This window comes from Denticeps clupeoides, chromosome 11, assembly GCF_900700375.1.
Source record: "Denticeps clupeoides chromosome 11, fDenClu1.1, whole genome shotgun sequence".
In the NCBI taxonomy this organism is placed as follows: Eukaryota; Metazoa; Chordata; class Actinopteri; order Clupeiformes; family Denticipitidae; genus Denticeps; species Denticeps clupeoides.
The window spans coordinates 13,050,519-13,076,309 of NC_041717.1; the positions used below are offsets into that span (position 1 = coordinate 13,050,519).

Sequence of the window (25,791 nt, forward strand, 5' to 3'; positions counted from 1 at the left end):
TCACATAGTCACTAAAACTTAACCAAAACTCCAAGGTGGGTCTACATTCTGTATGTTTTTTATTTACTGCATTAACTACAGTACTTACTGTAGTTAAGGGGAAGATGTTTGTGGTAAACAGTATTATGAACATTTGCATAATCCCAGATGAGACACATGAAGATGGTTTTCAGAAAGCGCAAAACCCACATTCTGCCTGGTTACGGTTGAAGTTGACTAGAATTTATGCTATACAAAGTTATTATTTTATCTGCAAACTGACCCTGACTATCCCATGGCTCTTAGTTCCACATGCATTTGGTACGCAGGTTAACAAGAGCCTGAGAGTCCTGCTTGCTTTCATGTCCGGTTACCTGGCAACATCTGCATCATCTGCTCTCTCCAGCATGCAAAAACGATCCATGCCAGCGGTGCCCTCTTTGCAGACTAATTGCCCAGTAAATTAAGTTGATGTTTTTTTTTTTGTATATGTGGCAAAAATCCTTACCATAATTTTTTTTAATATAAAGATACATGCTGGTTTCATGAGCAAAGAAAATAAAACATTTTAGGAACATGTCCTCCAACCTCCCACTGACCTGTCATATTCCCTGACCAAGTCCTTTGGTCTTGTGGAACTGTTGTGCCAGTGGGACCTACACCACAATAGGTAGGTGGATTTAACTCTTTGCCTTACTTGAATAGCTAAACCTGAGATAATTCAGCTACTTGGGGAATACACATGTAGCTGGATGTGTATAGTATATAAGGATGTGTAATAAAATGTGGACTTATGTAAAGAAAATATGAATTCATTTATTCAGCTCCCGTGTCATTAACATGTGTATAGAATGTCTAAATGTATTTAAAGCATAAAAATGTGAAATGAATAATTGCAATGCCACCATCATCACCACCCAGTTTGTTTTCAACATCACAAGTATAGCACCATAGCAGTGAACAGATATATAATACAGTCAGGAAATTGGCATATAAACTGAACAATATGTGATATATTGATTTATGTGAGTGCTAGAAAATCTTTAACTTAACAAAAAGAAAGTGAAATGAATGACAACTTCTTGAGTAAAACAAACAAGCTTGCCCCATACATCACCCATTCTGAAGTGTCATTTAATCATGGTAAAGTGCAAACTGTCTGAACTGCAAATTGGTTGCACAAAATAATGACAAACTGTACATCCACAAAGAATATTCAAGTTCCTGAAAAAAAATTCACAACATAAGATATTGTATTATCAGTCAATCTTATACTACTACAGAAACCCTGTACATGTTTCTGTTATAGCAAACATTCTGTTTATAGCACGTCTGAAACATCACAATATAGCATGCAATGAGCCTTCACAACATAGACATGGGTGTCTTTCTTTTACAACAAAAAAAATCAATTTATATCCCGTTCACAGTTTATAATTGCAATTATGCTAACACATAACACAACCAAACAAGAAGACACATAATTACAGGGCCAGTAATTACAAAAATCAATGTCAATGATGCAAAAGTAGACATTTTCCCATCACGCTGCTCTGTAGTTAATAATACTAAAAAAAAATTAAATAACAATGAGCAAGTTTGTGGTCTATTTTTTACTTCTTGGTCTATAAAGAAAGCTGAAGTTCAGTGCTGTTCATGTTCAGGCTTGTTGTCATCCCTGCGGCACCACAACTGGCTCACAGGTAAGATTTTGGATTGGCCATGGTCTGTGGTTGGTCACCGTTTCTCTCAGTGTGACTGTGTAGATCCTGCAGGGGTTTGCACAGTTTGGAACTTTTTCTCTACTGTAAATCTTATTTTATGGGGTGCCTGTTTCGACCCATCCAGTATAATAAACACCACACCTCTGCCTGCATTAGGGGGCTTGTAGTGGTGCTTCGCGTCTACATCTTGTTCACATCTATGTACAGAAAAACTGTAGTCCAACAAGTGCTGCTTTAGGCTGGAAGGGGCTGGTCCCTGTCTGGGGGGGGGGGGGGTTCATCCAGTGGTGAGCTCAGATCTGGATGGCTCCAACGTCTCTGCAATCTCCCCAAGCGCATCCAGGAGCTCTGTGAATGATGGCCTCCGAAAAGCCTCCATCTTAAACATGGACAAAAGAAGCTGATGGTCAGGAACACAATCACAGAGACTACAGCCCATTATGTTGAATCGGTTATTTCATATTAAAGGTTATTGCTGAAACTGAAAATGTCCTACATTACTGGCCTGAATATAAGTCGACGTTGTTTTCAAGAAAAATTAAAACGTGTTACAAAATATTCTAGTTGTCATCATCTTACTGTGTTTTGCTTTGTATTGAACACACATTTAAGTTGAGCTATTTTTTGAGATTTTGTAAAACAACATTTATGCTGAGGCCAATAAGATGAGTAGGTTGGTTCTAGGCTACAGTAGAATCATTAGTCTACTCTGCAGACAAGGAAACTCAGTCCAAAAACAGTTCACGCTATTATCCTTAAAAATAATGATGTACTCAGTACTAGTGTGCTTGAATTGTATTATAAATGAAAGCTTTCTTATTAATATGAGATTACATTTGTGATGACACAATTTTAGCTCATTTATTATTTATTTATTTGTTTATGAAGGCCCCTGGTGGTCTAGTGGTTAGGATTCAGCTGTCTCATAAACATGGCCTGGGTTCGATTCCCAGTCAGGGAAGTTTTGTAAGGTTTATTGGGTAGTGGTGGCCTAGCGGTTCGGGAAGCGGCACCGTAATCAGAAAAGTTGCCGGTTCCCACTGAGGTGCCAACTGAGCAAAACCCGGTCACCACACACTGCTCCTCGGGCGCCTGTCATGGCTGTCCACCTCTCAGCACATTTCATTGTGTCACCGTGTGCTGGGCTGCAGTGTTTCACAATCACTTCACTCTCACTTGTCTTTTTTGAAAACTAAGCAAATGTCACAATCCTCCAGGGCGGGATCCAGGGTGAGCTGGGCATGATTGCCGGTCCTGGGGCAGTGAGTGCAGTCCCCGCCCCTTCTTTCCCTCCTTTAAAAGAGCACCTGCACCTGCGTAGGTCATGTCTGTGGGCCATACTGTGTCTGGTCAGTGGGCTGGCAGGGCCAGTGCCCCAGGCAGACCCCAAGCAGGCCTCGCCAGCATGTCTTGTCAGAGTCGGTGGGGCGTGTGGGGGCCAAGTTCATGCAGTGAGAGGGTTGTAAAAATGTTCCCATGGGAGTGAGCCTTTCCTTCACTCCTTTATCCCAAGGCAGATTCCATTATGTTTTGTTCATCCCGCATTTCAATAATCTGTTTTTTGTTTAAGCACCTGTGCCTGGGTCCTCCCTTTCCTTGGTGACATCAATCCCTAACTGTTAATATCCTTTGGAATAATTATTATTTGTTCAATCAATTAAAATAATAGGCATGTAATTATAAAGGTTAAGAATTAATTAAGAATTATGGGAGTTGTAAGTAAATAAATCAAATAAAAAAACTAAAAGAGAAGATCCCAAGATCTTCCTGGTTAGAGAGTGAGGAGAACAAATACTAAATACACTTTTGATCACTACGATCAGCAGAAGGTTCCTGCCAGTCACTCACTAGACAGCAGCTGGCTGCCAGCTCCAGCAAACGTGATGGACATCCAGTCACCATCTTCCTAAAGGTGGACACATCCAGGCCATAATCCTGTCAGCCACAGACAAAGCAAGGCATCAGACATCACAGCGGAGACCCATGAAACTTCGATCTTCAGATTTCAGTGAAGGGTTGCATGACAAGTACACATGTGGCAGGGCTAGACTAGCCTAGCAGGTAACCTATGATCCAGAAGAGCACAAAGTCATAGGTTCAAACCCCACTTAATACCATTGTGTCTTTGTGAGCAAGACATTTAACCCTGAGTGTCTCCATGAGGGGACTGTCCCTGTAACTACTGATTGTAAGTCGCTCTGGATAAGAGTGTCTGATCATTGGGTAGGTTTTTTATCGCAGAAGCACAGTTACAAATCAACCCAGTTTATAAAGGAGCATTTTAATTTGCTGGAGATGGGAGGGAATCCATACCTGTGTTCTTGGAAGGATTTCAGGGTCTGCAGGGATTCTGGCCAGTATCTCACATAGCACAATCCCAAAGGAGAACACGTCAACCTGGGAACCAGGAAGAAAAACGGTCGCACTTCAACCATCTGTTTGCCCACAAGAGAGTTTTGCAGTTATCTTTTTTTTAATAGTCATTGCCATTTCAAACTCGTTACCTTACGGTCATACGGTTCTCCCCGCAGCATCTCCGGTGCCATCCAGAACGCAGAGCCAACGAACGACAGTTTCCTTTCCTTGGCAGGAAGCTCCACCACCTCTCTGGCCAATCCAAAGTCTGTAACCAAGGCCTCTTTGCCCCGTGTAGTGACCCGAATCAGACAGTTCTGAGCAAGCAAATAAAAAAATAAAAAAAAGTAAATCAGGAATCACAGCACTGAAGCCAAACATTCTTTCCTTGTTTTCTGCCATTTAACACTCGTTAACAACTTGATCACAATGAAAGCCTTTAATTAGTGATAACTGCACATCATAAAAGCTCCAGTGTGACGTGTCCATTTGCTGCATACTTGCCCAAAATAAAACCTTTCATACTGATTCATGTAGAGTCATATATGTTTGCGTACTTCGGTAGGTCAGGCAATAAGCAGATTTACAGTACAGGCCAAAAGCTTGGACACACCTTCTCATTCAATGTGTTTTCTTTATTTTCATGACCATTTACGTTGGTAGATTCTCACTGAAGGCATCAAAACTATGAATGAACACATGTGGAGTTATGTACTTAACAAAAAAAGGTGAAATAACTGAAAACATGTTTTATATTCTAGTTTCTTTGCTCTGATTACTGCTTTGCACACTCTTGGCATTCTTTCAATGAGCTTCTAGAGGTTGTCACCTGAAACGGTTTTCAAAAAGTCTTGAAGAGGTGTTCAGCACTTGTTGGCCCCTTTGCCTTCACTCTGCGGTCCAGCTCACCCCAAACCATCTGGATTGGGTTCAGGTCCGGTGACTGTGGAGGCCAGGTCTCCACTTTTTGTTAAGTACATAACTGCACATGTGTTCATTCATAGTTTTGATGCCTTCAGTGAGAATCTACCAACGTAAATGGTGACTTTTTGTGCACACTGAAGAGAACATGAGCTTCCGGGATTTGACCGACTGTTCATAATATTGGCCACAAGGTGGCAGCCTTGCTCAGCAGAAAAAAAATATTTCAGGAAGAATTAAGATCATGTTTCATTTTAGATCCATATTTCTGAACTTCCCCATAACAAAGACCATTACATTTGGCCATTAGTAAAAAGGAAAATACATGAAGAACATCAAAAATTAAATAAGATCTGATCAGATCTGATCATGAGGTCCTTATATCTTAATGTCTGCAATGGGCCATATTCTTAGCCTTTGTTCTTACCTATATCCACAATCAAAGTGCAAACTTATGCTCAGCCATGTCTCCATGCTACGGTCCTAATGGGCTGTAATTGAGCCGGATTGAGGTGCCAGCAGAGTAGGCGAGACAGCTGATCTGGGCGCAAACCCAAGGTACGTGTTACGCAAGCAGTACGCTTGCTTCCTGGAACCAAAATTGCTGATGGATGCAGGGCAGGCTTGGTTCTCGCTGCATCTGGATTGCATTAGTTCTGGAGCCATAACCCCTTCTCTCCCAGCCGGCGCGGTATCCTGTGATTATAATGCTATCTGGGGAAATCACTCCAATGCCAGACCCAACCACTAAATTTAGCATACGATGCTATCCTGAGAGCCAAAGGACTGGGAGAGTTCCTGGAGAAAGAACTGGGTGGGTTTGGAGCAGAAGGGGAGGATCTTGGAGGATGAATTTGCTGCTGAATTAAAGACTTCAGTCTGACCCTGTAATATTCAGCCCATATCATAAAAATAGGCCCTATTAAAATAATACAGTAGGTTACAAGTATTTGTATGAAATTGCAAAATCTCTGAACATAGCTGGCTGCCAGTAACTGGTTTACACAGGAGGCACATTTATTTCTAAAATTATTTATGATTGACTGTCAATACCATAAGTGAGGATTTTAATAATCTTAATCAACTAACCTATATCTGTATTGACTTGGTTAAATAAAATTGCATACAAAAACAAAAGACTAACATACAACTTTTATTGACTAAAAATAGACAAAAATGTCATCAGATATCATTGACAAAACGTTGACTAAAATATTCAAGAATAATTCTGACTAAAATATAGGGCTGCACGATTTGGGGAAAAAGACATATTGCAATTATGTCTTGAATTTGCAATTATGTCTCTGCAATTGAGATCAATATTGCGATATGCGATTGCGATATGATAAAGGACACTTGCTTGTATATCAATGAAAAGTCGCATACAAATTACTAATAAGTAGTTTGTATGTTTCACTTTGAAATGAAATATTTCACTATAACAACTTGAACTGCCCAGTGCTTTCAAAATAAAATATTCTACAAAATTAAATAATCACAAAAAAACTCTTTTACATTACTGTCGAACGACAAACCCTGGTAAGGCTAAACAACTGTTTTGATTATATTTGGCCACTATAAAATCCCGTATTATAGTTCTTACGTTTCACCAAAACGTTGTTTGGAGGCTGACTTGAACACAGGAATGCATAGCCTTGCTAGCTTAGCTAAGGTTAATATTTGTAAAATGAGGTGAATTTCTTTAGGAAACCTTCAAAGTTTGAGAAAAGTTAACTAAACAGCTAAGAACAGTCTAAATAGTTAATGCCTACGTTTAGCTAAAATGTTGTTTGGAGGCTGACTTGAACACAGGAATGCATAGTTTCGCTAGCTTAGCCTATCTTAGCTAAGGTTAAGACTAATAAAACGGGATTTTACAATGGCCAAATATATTTAAAACAGTTGTCCAGCCTTATCTGGTTTTGGTTTGGAGCGTACAGCGGTTTGTACAGCCCCAAGCAGCACAAGAGTGAGGCATTTTTATGCACTTCTCTCCCTAGACATGTATATGCTTCACTCCACAGCACAGCCTATCGCAATATGGCGGCGGCGACGTTGACGTACATGTACCCATATGAGTCACGAATCTGAGGTCTCCATTGAACCGAATCGAAAGTCATGCGACCAAACACGTCACATTCGACTGAAGTGAGACTTTAGTCAGCTCGCAAACTATGAGAGAATGACTGATATGTTGCCGATTCAATCCATGTACTAATCATTTAAATCGCAGTTTTTTTGCGTTCATGTAATCGCACAGACTGACATCGCGATTACGATTGCGATTGCGATTAAATTAATCGTGCATCACTACTAAAATATGACTGATATTTAATCAGAAATTTGACAAGACTAAAATGAGTATGGACGTGACCGAATAATAAAGACTAAAATGACAACTTGATTCAAAGACAAGACTAAAACTAAAATTAAGACAGGCTGACAAAAACAACTATACAACACACTGTGAGTATTAACAATAATTCCAGAGTCTCCTGCTCAGTACTGGCTTGAGAAAAATAGTTTGAGAACAAAGGAATCCAATGAGGAAACATTTCTGATAAAACATGAAAACATGTCTTCCAAAATGACCATGCGGGCATCACAATTAGTTTTTAAAGAAAGTTTTATGAACCACATAGAGGAGTGAGATTCAGTGGAGCAATCAGATTTCTACAAAACTAAATAACTTCACTAGATTTTTGTGTGACAATTTACAATCACCACCCCCACCATGAAGGCACAAGATGAGTGAATGTCTTGGCATTCTCCAGAGACTGGAGAACCAATGTTCTGAAGCTGCTCTGTTGATTCATGGTTACCCAGCAACTTAACAACCTCTATGATTTCACAAGTCTTGTAAGTTTGCTCATTCAACTAAAGGCCTTTCCATTCAACACTTTGTTCATGCTCAACCTTTCACCATGCTGGAAGAAAACCCAGATTTTTAACAACTCTCAGCATTACAGTCTCCTTTTTCATTCCTTCCTTGCATTTTTCTTTTGAAAATGGGAAACACATCGCCATTTATTCCTAAGACGAATGGTCTGTCCCTGGAAAAGTCACAATGTTGTATGTCAGTGGTGTCATTGGCATTTGTAGTATTGGTCGTCACATGATTGATGGGTAAAGGGGGGAGTGAGCAGAACCCGTCTGGCCTTTAAGCTCCCAGACAATCAACGTCTGTGTATTTGTGTGTGTACAAATTGTGTCTACATGCTTGTGAGTGTGTGTCCTGTGTCCGGTTATTTGCAATAAACCTTGCCAGACATCATTATCATGACAATGGCCTGGCCTTGCTGGTTCACCCCTCTCTCAGGAGGCTTGCCGGCCGCTTGTTTGAATCCTGGCAACCAGTTCCTCACTACGTTACACTCCTGAAACACGGCAAAATAAAAACAAGACAAACGACCAAGCTTCTTGTTTTTTATGTTGCAAGTTAAACATGTTTTTTTGTGCTGTAGCTTTATTTACATTTAATTTCAATATTATCAGGGTGACATTGAAATGGGATCAGAATAGCTAAGAATGGAAAAGAATCTAAACTGATACCCTACAACAATACACATGCAACAAAAATGCATTTCAAACAAACCACTGTAGCGTAAATGTTGCGTTTAGACACATTAACATATGTCCACTGCATACACACTCATTTTGTTTAATTTTATGAACGGAAATTTGTGGATCCACGTACTCGGTCTTGTAATTACTGTCTGGATTTGTAAACAAATTAAGAAATCAGATTTACCAGCTGATTTGAAAAAAAAAAAAAGTCCCCAAAACTTGCTAATCACAGATCATAAAGGCCAAGCAGGAAGCGGGCAAGAAGTGAGAGGAAGTGCAAATTATGGTGTGCTAGTTTGAAAAGGAGGTGCTCTCAGATGGATGTGATGGGTTTAAATCAAGAGATACTTGAAGCAATGCCAGATGAATGCCACACATGGAGGAACACAGTCCTTGAAACATAAACCTTTATGACTAAGTTCAAGATGGAACAGACCCAGAAGTCTCACGTCAGGCAAGTATTTTTGATTAGAACCCGGGCAGAATAACACATGAACTAGACATGTTTCATTAATGAGAACCACCTCTCTCACATTCTAATATCAGATTCTGTTTATACCAGCAGGGTTGCAAATGAAGTCAGTCAATGCAGCAAACTCCTGCGTTTTCCCTACTCTGTTAATCATTAGTTTCACTGTATCTGAAAAACAGTGAAGCTGTTCGACTTCCCTTCACTGCATGTCTTATTTCGTCCATTTTCACACTAGTAAAATGTGTTCTACAAACTCTCCTGTTTCAGGGAATTTCTGGAGGTGTAAATTAGCAACCACCACTAGAGACGCCTGGCTGTTATTATGGAGGATAAGTGACTAAGAAGACCAATGCTGACAGATATAGTCTGCCAAGTAAGGAAAGTATCACAACTGCATTTTGACTTAAGATGTCAATATGAGCATGACAAAACACACAGTTCAGAGAAACCAGATTAGCTAAATTTGCCAGTATGCCAAAGGCCATACCTTGGAGTTGAGGTCCCTGTGGTAAATGTTCTTGTAGTGCAGGTAGATCATGCCCCTGGTGATGTCACAGGCCAGGTCCACTTTCTCCCTCCAACAGAGAGGCATTTCCTTCCTCGCCAGGAGTTCTTCCAGACAGCCGCCACTAACATACTAAAGATTGGAGACACCCTCTCGTATTGGTCAACTGCATTTTTAATACTGCATTTCATACCACTGTAATACAAGGGACCAGTGGTGGCCTAGTGGGTACGAGAACAGACTCGTAATCAGACCCGTGCGAATCCCGAACCGCAAGGTGCCACTGAAGTGCTCCTGAGCAAAGCACCGTCCCCACACACTGCTCCCCAGGTGCCTTTCATGGTTGCTCACTGCTCACCAGTGAGACACATTTTGTTGTGTGCACCTTATTCTTTGCTGCAGTGTTTCACAACGACAATCACTTCACATTCACAAACATACATAAGCACACTCACCTCCAGAATTGGATATAGCTTGTCTTCCTTGACACAAATACCAAGATATCTGTAAACAGAGAACATATGTTCACAAAATTAAAAGCACTGACAAGCAAGTGACCAGCTGAGCAGTTCTGAAACTTAGTCGAAATTCTTATTTATATATATTTGCTGGATTAAGTTAATAAAGTTAAGATGCAAGTTCTACTTGGTAAATACAACCTAGCTAAAGACTGCTGAGATTACATACGCCTCTTTATGGCATCATTATTCCCTTCAACAACTTTGAAAGACAGAAGAAACACAAACAGAACCAAGATCTCAATCTGATCAAAGATATTTGTGAGATTCTGACCTGTATAAGAGAGCTTCAAACATCTTGGTGGTAGTAGCCTAGTGGGTAACACACTCACCTACAAACCAGAAGACCCAGGTTCAAATCCCTGAGCAAGACACTTAACCCTAAGTTGTTCCAGGAGGGGACTGTCCCAGTAACTACTGATTGTAAGTCGCTCTGGATAAGGTAGTCAGATAAATGCTGTAAATGTAAATGTAAATCTTGGCTCCAGATACCTGATGCTTTGGTGTATCAGAGCTATTTGGTCAAGTAATCTTATGGCTAATTGTTAAATTTATGCACATTAGTGAATAAAAGTATAATTATCATCCTGGATTCAGTGAAATCAATACAAAGTACAACATACTATAGGTTTCTATAAAACTAATGTATGAAATTATGTTATTATTAAAAAAAAAAAAAATATTCAAGGTTGTACCAAATTACATTTTAAGTTATAAGGAATTTTGGAATTGAACACAGCGGGGCAAAACCTGAACTGTCTCTGTGGCTCCCCAAAACAGAACAACATGTAAAAACGAACAAGACTTACGGCTGGTTCAGCCTCCTTTGTGTGTGTATGGAAAAAATCTCAGGTTTTGGACCAGGTTTCTAGGTTCTGTAATACAGAGTACTTGTTAACTGTATTCTGATAGCTTCTGTTTGCATGTTTACGCTCACACAGGTTCATTTGATATGTGCCTAACCTGACCTTGCATAATGTAAGAGGGGAAAATGATGCATTATGATTGATTCGGCAAACAAAAAGCTCAACTCATTTATGCAAGAATGGTGTCGCATAAACCACGGCTTGGTTAGAAGTACATGTATTAAAATTTGCTTAAAGTAATACCTCTTCCAAAAAAAAACTGTCAGTGAACAATTTTCCTTTTTGGCCACATTTACGCCACCAGTTAAATGTAAAGCTTTGAAAGGTGTGCAGTAGCAGCAGATTGCATAATCTGAAATGCCTCACGGCAGGTGTCCAGGTGGGACGTGTGAAGGGCATATCTGAAAAGCAAGAGGAGTGTGAATAATTGATGGATGCCGGCACTGAAGCTCACCGAACAATGTTGGGATGGGAGAGCTTCTGAAGCAGGCTGATCTCGCGCACGATGCTGTCCTGGTCCACGTCGTTCTTGTAGATCTTTACCACCATCACCTTGCGTGTTGTGCTGTGCTTCACCTGTGTCACCATGTGTAAAAAAAAAAAATAAAAAATCACTTTTGACAATATAAACAGACATGGATGCATTTTCTTAATATAATGAACATGATAAAAAAAAAAAAAACATAAAATCACAACACAATGACCTATTACTCCAAGACTTGTATATAGTTAATATTCATACTAACAAACTAATAGAATGTAATTGTTCCACATGGTGACCTAAATGCCAAGATCAGTGCACATTTACTAATTACAGCTCAGTGCATGCGTGGACATTAACCAAAAACTGCACATAACATTGCTTTCTTTCTGACAGTTTCAGCGTGTTTTCTCTCTTGCTCCCCATTCCCACCACTTTTCTCGCTCTCTGAGCAAATGAGTCACTCTCGTCTGTGTTATGTGCCACACACTCATAATTGGAAAGAGGGAGGTGGGCGAGGGCAACAAACACATGCTGTACTGTTGGGCTCTACTTGCTCTCTTTCCATGTGAGAGCATGTGATCAAAACATTACGCAGGAGATCAACCACCAAGTGATTACCTTGTACACTTTGGAGAAGAACCCACTCCCGATGAGCTCGGCGGTGAAGTTCTCCCAGAACTCGAGTTTCCGGACGGCCGTGCGAAGCTTCTGCCAGCGGTCCACGTGGCAGTACGTGTCTGAGGACTCCCCGTAGAGTGTTGGGCTGGTGGGCTCTGAGGAAACGTCCACCTCACACATCCTGGAGATGTCCGCTGGAGACAAACATTATATCTTAATATCTGTATCTATACATTTCAGAAGAACCTATCTATATAAACCTATATAAACCTAAGTATCAACTTACTTTCAAGTTTATTAATTAAGGACAAAAATAACGTATTAATTTAATATAATAGTGTAGAGGAACATGACAAGATGAAAGAGAAAAAAAAACAAAAGCACAAATTTCAATATGGTAAGTACTCAATTATCTTAATGAGAAGAAAAGTGCTTCCCCTACCCAGTGCAGTGTGAGACAAAAGATGTGGAACATCTGCTCAGCTCGGACCGGCCGCACTGCTCAAGTGTGCTGTTTATCAAAGGCCACAAAAGATGCGCCCGGAAGATTTCCTTTGAAAGATGATTTAAAAACTCCATACAGGAGGCTTTACTGTCCCGGCCCACTCATCTCAACGAGACACTGTCAGCATGAGGACATTCATTTCAAAGTGAAATCTGAAGGACTTCTGTATTATATGTCATGAGAATTATGTTGATTGCAATTTTCCCAATTACAATTGCAATTTTTTTATGATTTATAGTCAGGCTTAAAAAAAAAAAAAAACAAAGGCTAATAAAGTAAGAAGCCACATGAAAGAGTGACTAGCCGCCAAATATTAGTTTTTGACAAGACATGCAAGCTGCTGTTTTTTTGCTTGGTGGAGCTTCAGACATATGACAGGTTGGTGTCATTGGCACAGGAAGCTGGTGACGACTGACTCATCCACATGCACTTTATTACACATCAGCGCCTGCATCTGTCTTCCAACCAAAATGTCACACAAGCATGCGAGGCTGCAGGTCACAGCGATTTTTCAGTTTAGGCATGTTGACAAAATGGTTCTTCCCGCACCAGAATCCAATGTATTGGGACATTAATCTAGAACAAGGTTCTTAGACTGACCTCAACTAAAAATTCAGACCTCATCATTGTGTAGTTATTTTATTCTGAATGGCTTCTCATCTGGAAAGACAAAAATTATCGATAATCTGATTAACCCTGATACAAAATACAAGTACAATGTGAGCATAGATTTATCGCACATTGTTAATAAGACATAAAATACCTGACATTGTGTCTTTAATTCTAAATATCTTCACTTATATTATTTCATTAGCTGATGCTTTTAACTAAATTTCAGACAATGGTGTATTTTTAAGCCATGCTACCTCGCCATTGGTCTTAATTCTGTACTTTCTGAGCATAACGCCCATTCTGATGGAGGTGAAGTATGAGGAATGAAGAACTAAAGTCCATGTAAAGGAAGGAGATGTTTTTAACACCTTTAACACCCTAAAGATATTACAGATACTAACTGCAGAAACTGTCTAAGATGGGTGAAATTGTGGTGTTTTACCAGTACAAGCCAGACCACATAAGCATCAGAGGGTCTCCCACTCCATCGTAAGATATATGCACCTGTCAGTAATGCATACTGACATCTTACAAATTCAGCTCTGGTGGTGCAAAACATGTATCTCTGTACCAGTCCAGCAAAGCTGCTAGTCATGGGAATGAAAAAGCGGTGATGCCAGTGGAAAGCGCCGCCTGACACGTTGACACAACTGGCCCAGCTCATGTCGATCAAGACCGAGGAATCATCCTCAGTTGTTCATCATGAGAGGGGGGAAAAGAGAGAGAGAGAGACAAAAACAAAAAAAAGTCACACATGCGACCTTTGTCTCTCCCACAAGGAGCAAACAATTGTGAGCTTTCATGCGACGACCCCCCCCCCACACACACACACACACACACACACACACACACACACGCCTGCCAAGCGATTGTCCAATGAGGGAAAGTGCTTACACTGCAGCCTGCTTCTGTATTGCTTTCACACTGCAGCAGGGTCTCCCACGGCCAAAGCGAACTTTTTTTTTTTTTATCTGATCCCTTTGGAAATACCTCTGCAGGACACTGTGTGATCGTTACGCTGGCTGTGGATTTGTTCTAGAACCGAAACTTTCGCGCAAAGTCTTACATCAGCGCTCTCTCACCTTCTTTTTTTTATCTGAAACAACTACGACGAAGGTTAAAGCAACCTCTGTTATCACACCAAACACACACCGTAAGCAGCTCGACAGTTCTGACGTCCGAAAGCTGAAGTTAAGCCACAGCGTTAGTTGTGTCAGATTCACCGAAAATAAGGAGGTCACAGTGGGGTGAGAGATCTCTAACAAGGGCCTTCAGTCACCAGCCTTCCATCGGAAGGAAGCAGACAAGATCGCAACGTTGCCTGAAGCACCCAATGTTACAAGATGGGTGACAGATGTGAAGGTTAAACTGATATTTACTGAGCGGAAAGCCAATTCCCAGCAGGCTGTGAGGTGGGGTGGCCATGAAAGAATGACAAATTACGCACATGTGAAGGATGCAACTTTGGGGCGGAACACATGGCCAAAAAAGTAATAGATGGTGGTTATTCTTGGCCAAATATTACACCACACAACATCATAGATAGGGTAAAATGATTAAATCACAGATTTGTAAAATGCTAATTGTCTGATTTAAAGAGTAAAGGTTTAATAATAAGTCAGTTGGTGAGAAAAATCTCATTGTTCAGTAAGACAGGGAAAATATACAATGTTGGTGATGCTAGTGGTATGTGGTACATAACATGTATCTGTGAATTGCTACTATAAATAATGGGAAGTATTCCATATGATGTCAAAGTTCCAAAGATTCCACCCAGTAGAACAGGAGCCTTTTTTACACAACCAACAACGTTTCGATTTCCTCAGGGTGGCTGCCAGTTGGCGAACCCGATTACCTCCTACTGTGCTCAATGTCACATTAAGGAGACTTAACAACATCACAGGATCCATGGCGCTGTCTGCACCTTCACAGCAAACACAACCAAGAGTGATACAGGAAACAGGAATGACATGGTGTACTTTTACACATAATCAATACTACCACATTGCCTTCGGGTTAGGCTGGAGATGCTGATTAACCTGCTTTTTCCAAGGGTTCTGAGGATGTCCTCAAGACCAGCATGAGAAGTTCACTTAGGAACTACATCACATGCCTGGTGACTCTCTCTCCCATTATTCCCACATAAAACAAATCTACAGTAACTGAGAATATAATCAGATTTACAGATTTACTTACACAATATCTAAACATATTGTGGTTTAATTATCTGGTTTTGAAGGATGAAGTAGCGGTTAAGGAAGCGGCCCCGTAATCAGAAGGTTGGCGGTTCAAATCCTGATCCGCCAAGGTGCCACTGAGGTGCCACTGAGCAAAGCACCGTCCCCACACACTGCTCCCCAGGCGCCTGTCATGGCTGCCCACTGCTCACTCAGGGTGATGGGTTAAATGCAGAGGACAAATTTCACTGTGCACTACAAGTGACAATCACTTCACTTTCAACTAAACTAACATAGAAATCTGCAATCTTAATACTTAATAAATGGTCTGTCATACTGACAGGCCCACTAGAAAAACTAAAAAAAAACAGATTTTTGGACTAGAATAATAAACGTGTTCCGAAAACTTTTTGGGGAATTGTGCACGATCCCACTGAGCCAAACAATATGTCAAACTGCGAAGAAAGAAAAGCCCCACGGCATGACATAAAAGTCGAGAATGTGTGCATTCAAGTCGGGTGTGTATTACCAAAAATCCCCAGAAAACTTTTTTTTTTTTTTCTCCCCCAACACTTTTCAAAATTTGGTCCGGGTTTGAGGGCCCCACCGAATCAACAAATTGGTCATATTGTGCAGAGAAGCCAAATCAACTCCCGGGTCAGTAGCTTCAACGGCTACCCGCAGGGGGCCAAAAACCTGTTGCAACACAAGAATAAATGGTCTGTCATACAGATAACATCATTTAGTCCAAATCCAAAATGACCCTTCACCCTTTTTGAAAGCAAAGGAGAAATATTAATGGTTCCTGTGGATTTCTGGAAGGAAAATACCCATGTGTGTGATACGGACATAGTTACAGTAATGGTAAAGTCAAATCCCACACTGTACACTGCAACACTATGCAACAGTGGAACAATCTGCAGGTCCACGTGTCCACTCTTCATGACATTAGCAGAAGCCAGCAGAGCAAACGCTGAGTTACTTTCTCATGCCCTAACATAAGACGTCTGTGACTTTGGCATTTAACAGCCTGGAGGATTAACTCACAAAACAGAATTTCGGGGTCGACTGAAAAGCTCAAGTCAGTGCAACTTTAACCAATTTATAGAACATCGAAGCATTTCCTACGAAGGTATGAATGATTTAAAGATATATATTTATATAGCATTCTCACCCATGCAAGCATTGGATGAACGCTGTGCTCTGTTGCTGACCTCACTTGCCCCTCTTCCCTGTGACGCCTTTTCTTGTGAATTCCAGCCTGAAATCCGAGCACGCAACACGTGAAGGTCTGCTTCAGCATGGGTCGTGTTTCCTATCAGGCCCTGAAAGGCTCAGCATGATGGCTAGGCTGATTCTCTCCTCCTCCTCATCCTCCTCCTCCTTCTCACATTCCCACCCACACGCGCTCCACAGGCGGAGCCCAGAGGGTGGGCATCACGGCATTTCTGAGAAGTTTCTCTGCAATCTGCGGCTGTGAACAAGCGCAGGTAGGTGTGGCCACTTCTGGTTGCCACAAAACTGAGATTATGCTCTTCTGAACATATGTGGTGTATTTTGGCAAACCGCAAGCTTGCATAAATCAGAAATCATAACAGAAATCCCTCTCATGAAACACGCATAAAAGCATTGAAGAAAAAAAATATATATATATTATGCAATTTGTCACATTAATACAAACAGTAAATGATTCAAACAAATGTGCAATATAATTGTGTATATATTCAGTAAGAATGTATAGTCATTTTTTTATTAGATTTTGAAAAAGAATCTACTGAAACCCCAACCTAATATTTCATATACATTCTACTCAAGCGGCTGGATCTGGAAATTGAAATAATTCAACATGAAAATAAAGACAAATTGAATAAATACTGCATAATCATCCAAAAGAAAGGAGCAAAGTTGTGAGAATATTCCAGCCACGGCCAGGCCCTGGTCTGTGTGTGGGAACCCTGGCAGCAAACGCAGCTCAACTCATCAGAGATCAATTGTGGGCGAACAGCTTCCCGCCAGCATAATGACTGTTGTGAACAGCACAGCATTTGTGAAATGGGAGCGACGCTGAAAACCATAATTGCGCCGGGTAAGTTCATTCTTGTGTCTTATATCAGAACTGAGAAAGGCCAACTGCCAACATCGCCGCCACCGACCAGGGATGTGTATGCAAAACACTGAACATGTCTATTCCTTCACATATGCCCCATAATGATACAATATCGCCCATGGTGTGGACTGTCCCGTGAGACGCTTTAAAGATAAAAACAGACCACTTATGCATTAAAACTGTCCTGGATTTTTATGTCCCTGAACACATTTGTCCAAACCTATAGGAAATAGGAAGAACACAATGTTTTATGACCTCCGATGGGGATGATCTGCAGAGTCTGCAAGGTTCTGCTCCAGTACAGGAAGGGAGGCAACCTATGGGCGTGGGATCATCAGAGAACATGCTGAGATTGAGAATATCGGCTCCAAAATCCTATTCACTTCAGCTCAATATGTAGACCCGAGTTTGGCCGCTAGTCTCAGGTTGCACAATGAACGTGACACCTGATTCACAGGTATGAGAAAGTTTGGAAAATCTGCAGCTTCCAACCCTCGTGGGAACCGGGTTGAAAAGCCACGTTGCCAGAAGGGCACGCCCTTCACAGACCTCAGTGTGGGAGAGGCCCTGAGCCTGAAAATCTCCTGGTTATGTCACTGATTGGGCCCCCGGCATGGGGACTCATTAGGTCCTTCCGCTCCAATGCCCCAGTCCACCCCAGTGCACTGACCACCATACACAGGGGCCCATGGGTGTCACCGGACTCGCTCCCCAGTGCCTCCGAGGCAAGCGGTGCATGTCACACGGGTCACAGAGAGGTGAGAAGCAAGCAATTATCTGAGCTCTGACACCCATTAATATCCATGCTTTTTTTTGTTAATGGCTCAGTATGGCTCAGACACACATACACACATTTAGATACAACAGAATACAGCTGCATCAGAAAATACTCCTCACCTCGTCTGTGTAAACACATCTTTACTTTTGAAGAGAACACTGAAAAAAAAAAAAAAAAACAATGCAGGGTCCATGGGCACAGCTGATGTGGCACACTGGATTTCCAACAGGGCCGTTCTAAATGCCCTTCAAAGGCGCAGACAAGTGGGAATCACAATGCAACATATTCACTCATTTCAGAATTTAAATGCACACTTCTCACTGAAGGAAATAGTCCTTCAGACCTCTGCGGTTTGTATTTCGTCCAGAGTGACCCTCTGGTGTACCGCGTGCATAATATGAGATAACGTACCAAACCGCAGAACAACAACAACAGCAGCAAACTCAATGAGTCGACAAACTCATCAAGGTTATCAGGGCAGGAGTGCTGATGCCTGGCCTCAGTATCGGTATAAAAAATCTGTGGGACGGCCCTCATACGCACCAGTCGAACATACAGCGCAGTGACATGGGGGGGTGGGGGGATGGGGGGTGACACAGGGCATGCATTTTTTTTTTTATTCATACACATTACATCATATACTTCCTAAAAGGTGATATAAAACTAAAAGAGTTATAACCCCTACTGAGCAGATAAGTAAGGGGGAAGTTGTGGCTGTGCTTTCAGTTAGAGTAGAGAAGTTTGTAAGCAGGCAACCCGGGAGCGTGGCGCTCCTTTTTACTTACTCCACTGGTTCAATATGCTATTCATATGCATCTCGAGGGAGGGAGGGCCGGCTGGGCCCGTAGTCCGTGCGCACAGAAAAACCCAAGCAGGCCGGGTTCAGCGAGAGGCTTTATCCGGCTACTGAGAAGGGCACACACACAAAGCACATACAAGCAACAATGAGCACGCACACACGCACACGCACACACACACACACACACACACACACACACACACAATGTGAACACACACTAGGTGACATGAAGCCAGCCTGGTACATACTTTATGGGGAATAAACTACTATGAATGGTAAAAAAAAAAAAAGCAGTAATGCACGTTTAGTGCACTTCACGCACTAACCTTCATGCACAGTCCCTGAATATAAAGTTTGTCTTAACAAAAAAACATCCAAGCAGAAGTTGACAAAAGCAGGATTAAGCGTACACGAATCGACTTAATAAAAATGTAAAAGTTTCATAGGACGAGTACTTACAGGAGTTGATTTATTTTGACTTATTTTTTTTTATTTTTGTCCCCCTGTGATTTAAGCACTAGAGCTGCTCGCTGCTGCCTGCCGCGTTCGGCGTCTCTTCCCGGCGCCCGACGTCCGGCGGACGTGGCCCCGCCCCCGCCTGCTCCTATTGGCTGATCGCGACAGCGCACTGTCGATGACTTGGTAGAAGGTGTAAAGCGGTGTGTTTTTTTCTGTCTTTTTTTTTTTTTTTTAAATCACCATGTAAAAATGTGTTTATATAAACACATACATTCATACATTCATATGCAACACTTCGTCAGTGCTATCCGTAATTCACAAGCTAGATTCTAATCCAGATCAACCAAGCCTTGGTTTGTTTTACACTTTATGCTTATGCGACAACCTGATGTGTCCACCCTTTTTATTGAATGTATTTTCAGTTTATTTCACTGTCTGCTCCAGCTGGATGCCGTTTTGTCTCTACTGTGTGCTTCGCTGTGTGTGGCTGACGACTATGAAGCCTCCACCAGCCTTAATCTTTACTCGAATGCTTAAATTTACATGGACAAAATGTCACAATATTACAGAGTGTGGAGGTAGAAAAGCAAGAGTAGGCGGAGAAGAAACTCTTGTTTCTGGGCCATCTGCTAGGGCTGAGTCTGAGCGCTGCGTTTTTGAATCATCGGCCTATTTACAAAAAGCTACCCACGTTAAGCATAAAGCGATTTTTCAATTAAAAATATAATTAAGTAGCAGGCTCCTCAACATTTCTGTCAAATGGTACATTGGTACATGAGTATGTGTGAGACGGGCAGTGAGTATGTGTGGAGAAACTGCACCATCAGCTGTTGGATGTGTGACCTACAAATAAAAGACTGGCACCTGTAATAGCAGCAAAAGGTGGTTCTACAAAGTATTGACTCAGGGGGCTGAATAATTACGCACACTACACTTTTCAGTTATTTATTTGTCAAAATGTTTGGAATCATGTATTATTTTTGTTCCACTTCTCAAGTGTACACCACTTTGTATTGGACTTTCATGTGGAATTCCAATAAAATAGATTCATGTTTTCGCCGTAATGTGACAAAATGTGGAAAAGTTCAAGCGGGCCGAATATATATATATATATATAGAGAGAGAGAGAGAGAGAGAGAGAGAGAGGTATAAACTCACTAGGATTTTGTATTTAGGAACATAACATTTTAAGTATGAAACAGACACACAGACACACACACGGACTCAAATACAATGCCCTATTGTTGATTAATTTAGGTCAGTAGGATTTTTGTTCAAAAATAAATCACATAATCATACCAGAGTGACCCACACAGTTTTATTAATGTTAATGTAAATACATGAACAGATAATTTGCAGATGCATTCTTAAGTACAGGCAGCAATTTAGACCAATATACCTACCTTTACCTTTAATTGCATATTTCATTTTAATTTTGTCACCTTATGTTATATGTTTATAAGTCTCCACATCACTTGTTTTGCTGTCCTTTCCATCTGCAGCATTTTAATTATAGGGGATCATTAAATATTCAGTTCTTCTGTCCAACGTTCACATCAGTAGATCAACTTAAATTATTGTTACTTTTGTTTTTTAATAAAGCTAATTGTCTGCACTTTTCTGAACAATCAGGAAGATTAAAACACTTTACACACAGCACTATTATTTGATTCTGAAGCACTGAGTAGCCTCACCCCAAGTTGTCTCAGTTTTCTTTTTATTAGCACGTGAACGGGGCCTTCTGAAAATCTGCCCACACGTGCAGCATCTCGCTCGGCGTGAAGCCGTTGGCAATGATGAGGCTGAAAAAAGTGCATCTGTCGTAGTTCAGGTGTCGCACCTCAAACAAGTTCCTGGTGAAGAAACGGCTGGTGGAGTAGACAGGACTCACGCCCAGCACCTCCAGACACAGTCCAACATACACGTCCTCGAGGGGTAAGGGCCTGACGAACCTCGAGGCCCACGAGATCTTTTGGGCGAGGTCGGCTGAAAAGACATACCCAGCCCCTGAGACGTAAGGCGGCAGGGTGGATTGTGGGTAGACCTCTTCGGACAGGTACCACTTGCTGCTTTTGTCCCGGCGAGGCCGTCCGTCTCTGATTACTGACCCCGTGATGTAATTCTGCTTGGCGGGTCGGGGCAGGCGTCCGAGGAGTTGATGCACGTTCAGGAAAACATCTGCATCAATCTTCATGGCGTATGATGCATGCTGGCAGTGGCTGGACAGCCAGTTCATCATCATCATGGTCTTGATGGTCAGGTTCTTGTAGCTGTCAAGGAAATCCATCTGGATGATGTCACCGTGTCCACGGCTCTCTTCCTCCAGGCTCTCCTGGACGCCCTTCCCGCTGACCACGCCCAGGAAGAAGAGTGTTAACACTTCCACGTCTGAAACCAGACCACCCCGACCCCAGGTCTTTCTCACCGCTTCTCTAGAGTCCAGATCCCCCGGCGCCACCGGGACCATCAGAACCAGGAAGGGTCTCCTGTCGTCCCTCCTGCACGCCGCGGGCTGGTTCAGGACGTACTTGTAAGTACTTGGCGAGATTATTTCATACAGCTCCATCGGTGTCGGCGTGCGCTGCTGCTTCGTCTTCTTCAAACACGCGCGGACCAGACAGACGGCAACGAGTCCCGCCAAGATAAAGTACCTGGCCATCCGCCATGTGTGCGCCCTAGACATCACACTCCCTTAACGCCGACGCCCGGCCACCGCCCTTCCTCCGAAATGTCGACGGCGAGGACCTGCAGAAAGGCCCCGGCCGAGTTCTGCGCCGCAAGGAACTGTTGCGACCGAGCAGACCACGTGACGCAGCGGAGCGCCGCTGTTTACATTTCACTTTCGCTTTCGTGACCCCGCCGTGAACTCTGGACGAGGCGATGTAGGTTTCACTAAAACAATAGTGGCAGACATAAAATGTAATTCATGTACAGTACAGGCCAAAAGTTTGGACGCACCTTCTCGTCCAATGTGTTTTCTTTATTTTCATGACCATTTACGTTGGTAGATTCTCACTGAAGGCATCAAAACTATGAATAAACACATGTGGAGTTATGTACTTAACAAAAAGTGGTGAAACAACTGAAAACATGTTTTATATTCTAGTTTCTTTGCTCGGATTACTGCTTTGTACACTCTTGGCATTCTCTCAATGAGCTTCAAGAGGTCGTCACCTGAAATGCTTTTCCAACAGTCTTGAAGGAGTTCCCAGAGGTGTTTAGCACTTGTTGGGGTCCAGCTCACCCCAAACCATCTCGATTGGGTTCAGGTCCGGTGACTGTGGAGGTCAGGTCTCCACTTTTTGTTAAGTACATAACTCCACTGAAGTTTTTTTTGTGTAAAAGAATGCCATTCAGCAATCCAATGCATGGTTCCAATGTCAAACCAGACAGGTAACACTTGATACCATTTCTAATAATTCAGAATTTTGAGTGGGCACAGAGATCATCACCATATACAGAAAATGGTCTTTATTTCTGAAACAGATTTCTTGGCTGTAAGCCTTGCTGAAATACACTCCCTACAGGCGTGATACAGGTACTGCAGCCTGCTGAGCAGGATTTAAGGCAGAACTGAGAGTCGAACAAGGAGCTACTTCAGCATTGTATTTTACTTTATTATTCTTTTTTGTATTATTTAATTTAAATGTATGTATTTTTCCCAATATATATTTAATAGATGTACTGTATATAAGAACTAAAACATATAGTAAGAGGTTTAATAAGAAAAATAATTGAGAGAAATAAGTTCACATTCAACATGCAAACGTTTAAACAAAATGTTGGTTTATTGAAATGAGGGTTACAAACAAAAACCTGTCAACTGTTGTTCATCCACTTCGAAAAAAAATTAAAAAAAATAAACAAAAGAAAAATTAAAAATACCAACAGAAATGCAATTTACACAGTTTTTTTCCAATATGTTTAGTCTACTGGTATTGTAAGGAAATGTCTGGGAGGAGTTGTAGAAAGACTGGAAAATGCTGTCTTCTTTTTTTTTTTTTTTTTTACATAATTTCAGTGTGTGTGAAGTATATAAATGTTTAGTACTCAACAAAATGGAAAGTTGCCATTTTCAACTAAAGTCTCTTCTGACTGCAGCCTGTGCTGTGTTTCCATTCATAATATTCCTTAAACATTCACTTTTTATTATAACAGGTCCTGCCTTGAACTCTTTAGAAATTAAATCAAAATATAAAACAAACAAAAAATTTTAGCTAGCTCTGTGTCCTAAAAACCAATATGTTGCAGGAGTAAAATGGCAAACCGTATGCATATTTTACAGCGAAGGTTCATTGCACAGCGCCAGCACAGACGAAAATGGTGAGCAATTCTGAAATGAGAGATCTAATGTGCGCGGCATGCCAGGTAGGTATCCTGAATATTCATGATCAACTTAGCACTTTCTTTCTTTCTTTCTTTCTTTCTTTCTTTTTTTTCTTCTTTCCCTCCAGTAAAGGGGTACAGTAAAGGGAAAGGGAATGGACAACTGGTATGTGCCACACACACACAAAAAAGACTCCAAAGCTATTTCCCTCAACTGTGATGGACGTAGTGAAACGTTTTCCTTTGTCTTTTATGTACAGTAAATACTGCTGATGTGTTTGCTCCTGGGTGGACATTAGGACTGTTTAGTAAACAATGAAAGAAGTTGTGTAGAAGCACCAAGACTAAATGACATCAACAAAGAAAACGTGGCCCTCGCTGCGAAAACAAGAACAATATCACCGCTGTCACTGGTGTCACAGAGGACATTGTATGTTGTCTGAGGGCGAAACAAAAATGTGCCAAGCCAGACTCAAATACACCTCCCCCCCACCCATCGTGTTTTATTTCAACCCACCGTCCATGAGTACTGTCTTTGGTGCACCCGTGTACAATATAGGCACAGTTTGGAGGCTTGTCACGCTCAAACTCTGAAGTCCATACCTTGACAGCATTATGTTCTGGTCACACCCACGCCTGGGTTCTTCCTCCTTGTTGTAAAATCAACCAGCAGGGGTCAGACCGCTTGGACAGTAGTAGAGAAGGAGGGAGAGAAATGGAAGGAGGTGGCTTGGCTCAGGGCAGCGACTTTGGTAGCTGAAGGGAGTAAGATGAAGGGGGCGAATGGGGCTGAGGGAGGAGAGGTCATGGGTTGTGCTTCTATGATCGTTTTCTTCTGCCCTCAAAATTTCTGAAGTTGGAGGGTCGGATCTTCATTTCAGCAAACTCAATGGAGTGCTCATGGCCTTTCCAGTGGAACCAGTTGACACCCTGAGGGACAAAGCAGAAAATATTTTCTCAGAACTTGTTGATATGCAATGTTTCTGTGTTGAACTGCACAAGGCCCACTGTTGTACCTTGCTGTGACTGTTGTCACCATATCGTCCCATGATGTTGACCCGATGGCAGTTCTTATACCAGAAGGCACCCTTGTAGGACAGGGCACAGTTGGTGACAGCAATGTCATTGTCGTGATCGTAAGTTGAGAATGGGCGCCCATGGTGGTAGGTCATTGAGTCACCTGATGTCACAAAAAGAATCAGCAGCGTATTTAATAATTCAACAGTGTGCACCTTGAGGAACACTTGTACGTCACAGCAAACTGTGGCTGTACCTGCAGTACCGCTGTAGCCTCCAACGTGGACCTTGAAGCGGCCACGAGGTTCAGACACGGAGAACTTGTCATAATGGGCGTAGGCCGCTTCACCCTTGTCCCTAAGATCTACCCGAAGCTCATACTGCCCTGTTGTGGTAATCTTGTGCAGATTAGAGAGACCTGAAAGGAAAGATATGTTAGTCTGACACGACTGAAGCCACGACTATAAACATTGATTATCTCAAGAGGTAGATATAATAGGCATCAAGTAAAGCTCTTGAAGGTGATGTATTAGAAGCAGGAGAACATTGACGACAACCACTCTGTGATGTTGGACGATTATGATGAAAGCATCTCCAAAATAGATGGTGTTGTTGGTCGTTCCCAGAATATAGTTAGTACCAACCAAAGTGGTCCAAGTGGGTCAATATGTGCCCACATAATGCCGACTGCTGATCATCAGAACATCTTTAAGCAGGCTAAGGAGCCCTGGCACAGGAAAAAAAAGATTCAGGAATGCTATGAGGAACTTAAGGCTCAACGTGTGACATGTTGCCATTTATAGGACTGAAAGGATCTCATGGTGCCAGAGAACATCTTGGTGCCAGTTACCACAGGACTTCAATTGCTGCTTCCAATTGGTGGTAGTGGCCTAGTGGGTAACACACTTGTCTATGAACCAGAAGACCCAAGTTCAAATCCCACTTACTACCATTGTGTCCCAGAGCAAGACACTTAACCCTAAGTTGCTCCAGGGGGACTGT

General features: G+C 41.9%; 3 protein-coding genes across 7 annotated transcripts in view; all 3 read right to left on the reverse strand.

The window, feature by feature from the left end:
• Window positions 1–1,099: 1,099 nt before the first annotated feature.
• Window positions 1,100–19,559, reverse strand: LOC114800021 (dual specificity testis-specific protein kinase 2). Of its 5 annotated transcripts, XM_028997071.1 has the most exons (10): window positions 19,447–19,558; window positions 18,974–19,094; window positions 12,010–12,203; window positions 11,362–11,483; window positions 9,979–10,027; window positions 9,506–9,655; window positions 4,208–4,375; window positions 4,017–4,100; window positions 3,552–3,638; window positions 1,100–2,082 (listed from the first exon to the last, which is right to left on the reverse strand). In XM_028997071.1, the coding sequence occupies exons 2-10, from the start codon at window positions 19,002–19,004 to the stop codon at window positions 1,981–1,983; spliced, it is 987 nt and encodes a 328-aa protein (XP_028852904.1). In that variant the 5' UTR covers window positions 19,005–19,094; window positions 19,447–19,558; the 3' UTR covers window positions 1,100–1,980. The 5 variants fall into 5 exon arrangements, with proteins under 5 accessions (XP_028852904.1, XP_028852906.1, XP_028852907.1 ...); XM_028997073.1 differs by lacking the exon at window positions 18,974–19,094 and having other exon boundaries at window positions 19,447–19,559; XM_028997074.1 differs by lacking the exons at window positions 18,974–19,094; window positions 19,447–19,558 and adding an exon at window positions 16,518–17,026.
• Window positions 19,560–20,733: 1,174 nt separating this feature from the next.
• On the reverse strand, window positions 20,734–22,270 carry b3galt8 (beta-1,3-galactosyltransferase 8). The gene has a single exon (XM_028996669.1). The coding sequence runs from the start codon at window positions 22,127–22,129 to the stop codon at window positions 21,167–21,169; it is 963 nt and encodes a 320-aa protein (XP_028852502.1). The 5' UTR covers window positions 22,130–22,270; the 3' UTR covers window positions 20,734–21,166.
• Window positions 22,271–23,211: 941 nt separating this feature from the next.
• The window catches only part of tncb (tenascin Cb), a 31,284-nt gene continuing 28,704 nt past the window's right edge, over window positions 23,212–25,791 (reverse strand). The window contains exons 21-23 of the mRNA XM_028995490.1: window positions 25,046–25,207; window positions 24,789–24,952; window positions 23,212–24,702 (exon numbers count right to left, since the gene is read on the reverse strand). Of these exons, the coding sequence (XP_028851323.1) occupies window positions 24,592–24,702; window positions 24,789–24,952; window positions 25,046–25,207 (437 nt within the window). The 3' untranslated portion in view covers window positions 23,212–24,591. The remainder of the gene's footprint in view (window positions 24,703–24,788; window positions 24,953–25,045; window positions 25,208–25,791) is intronic.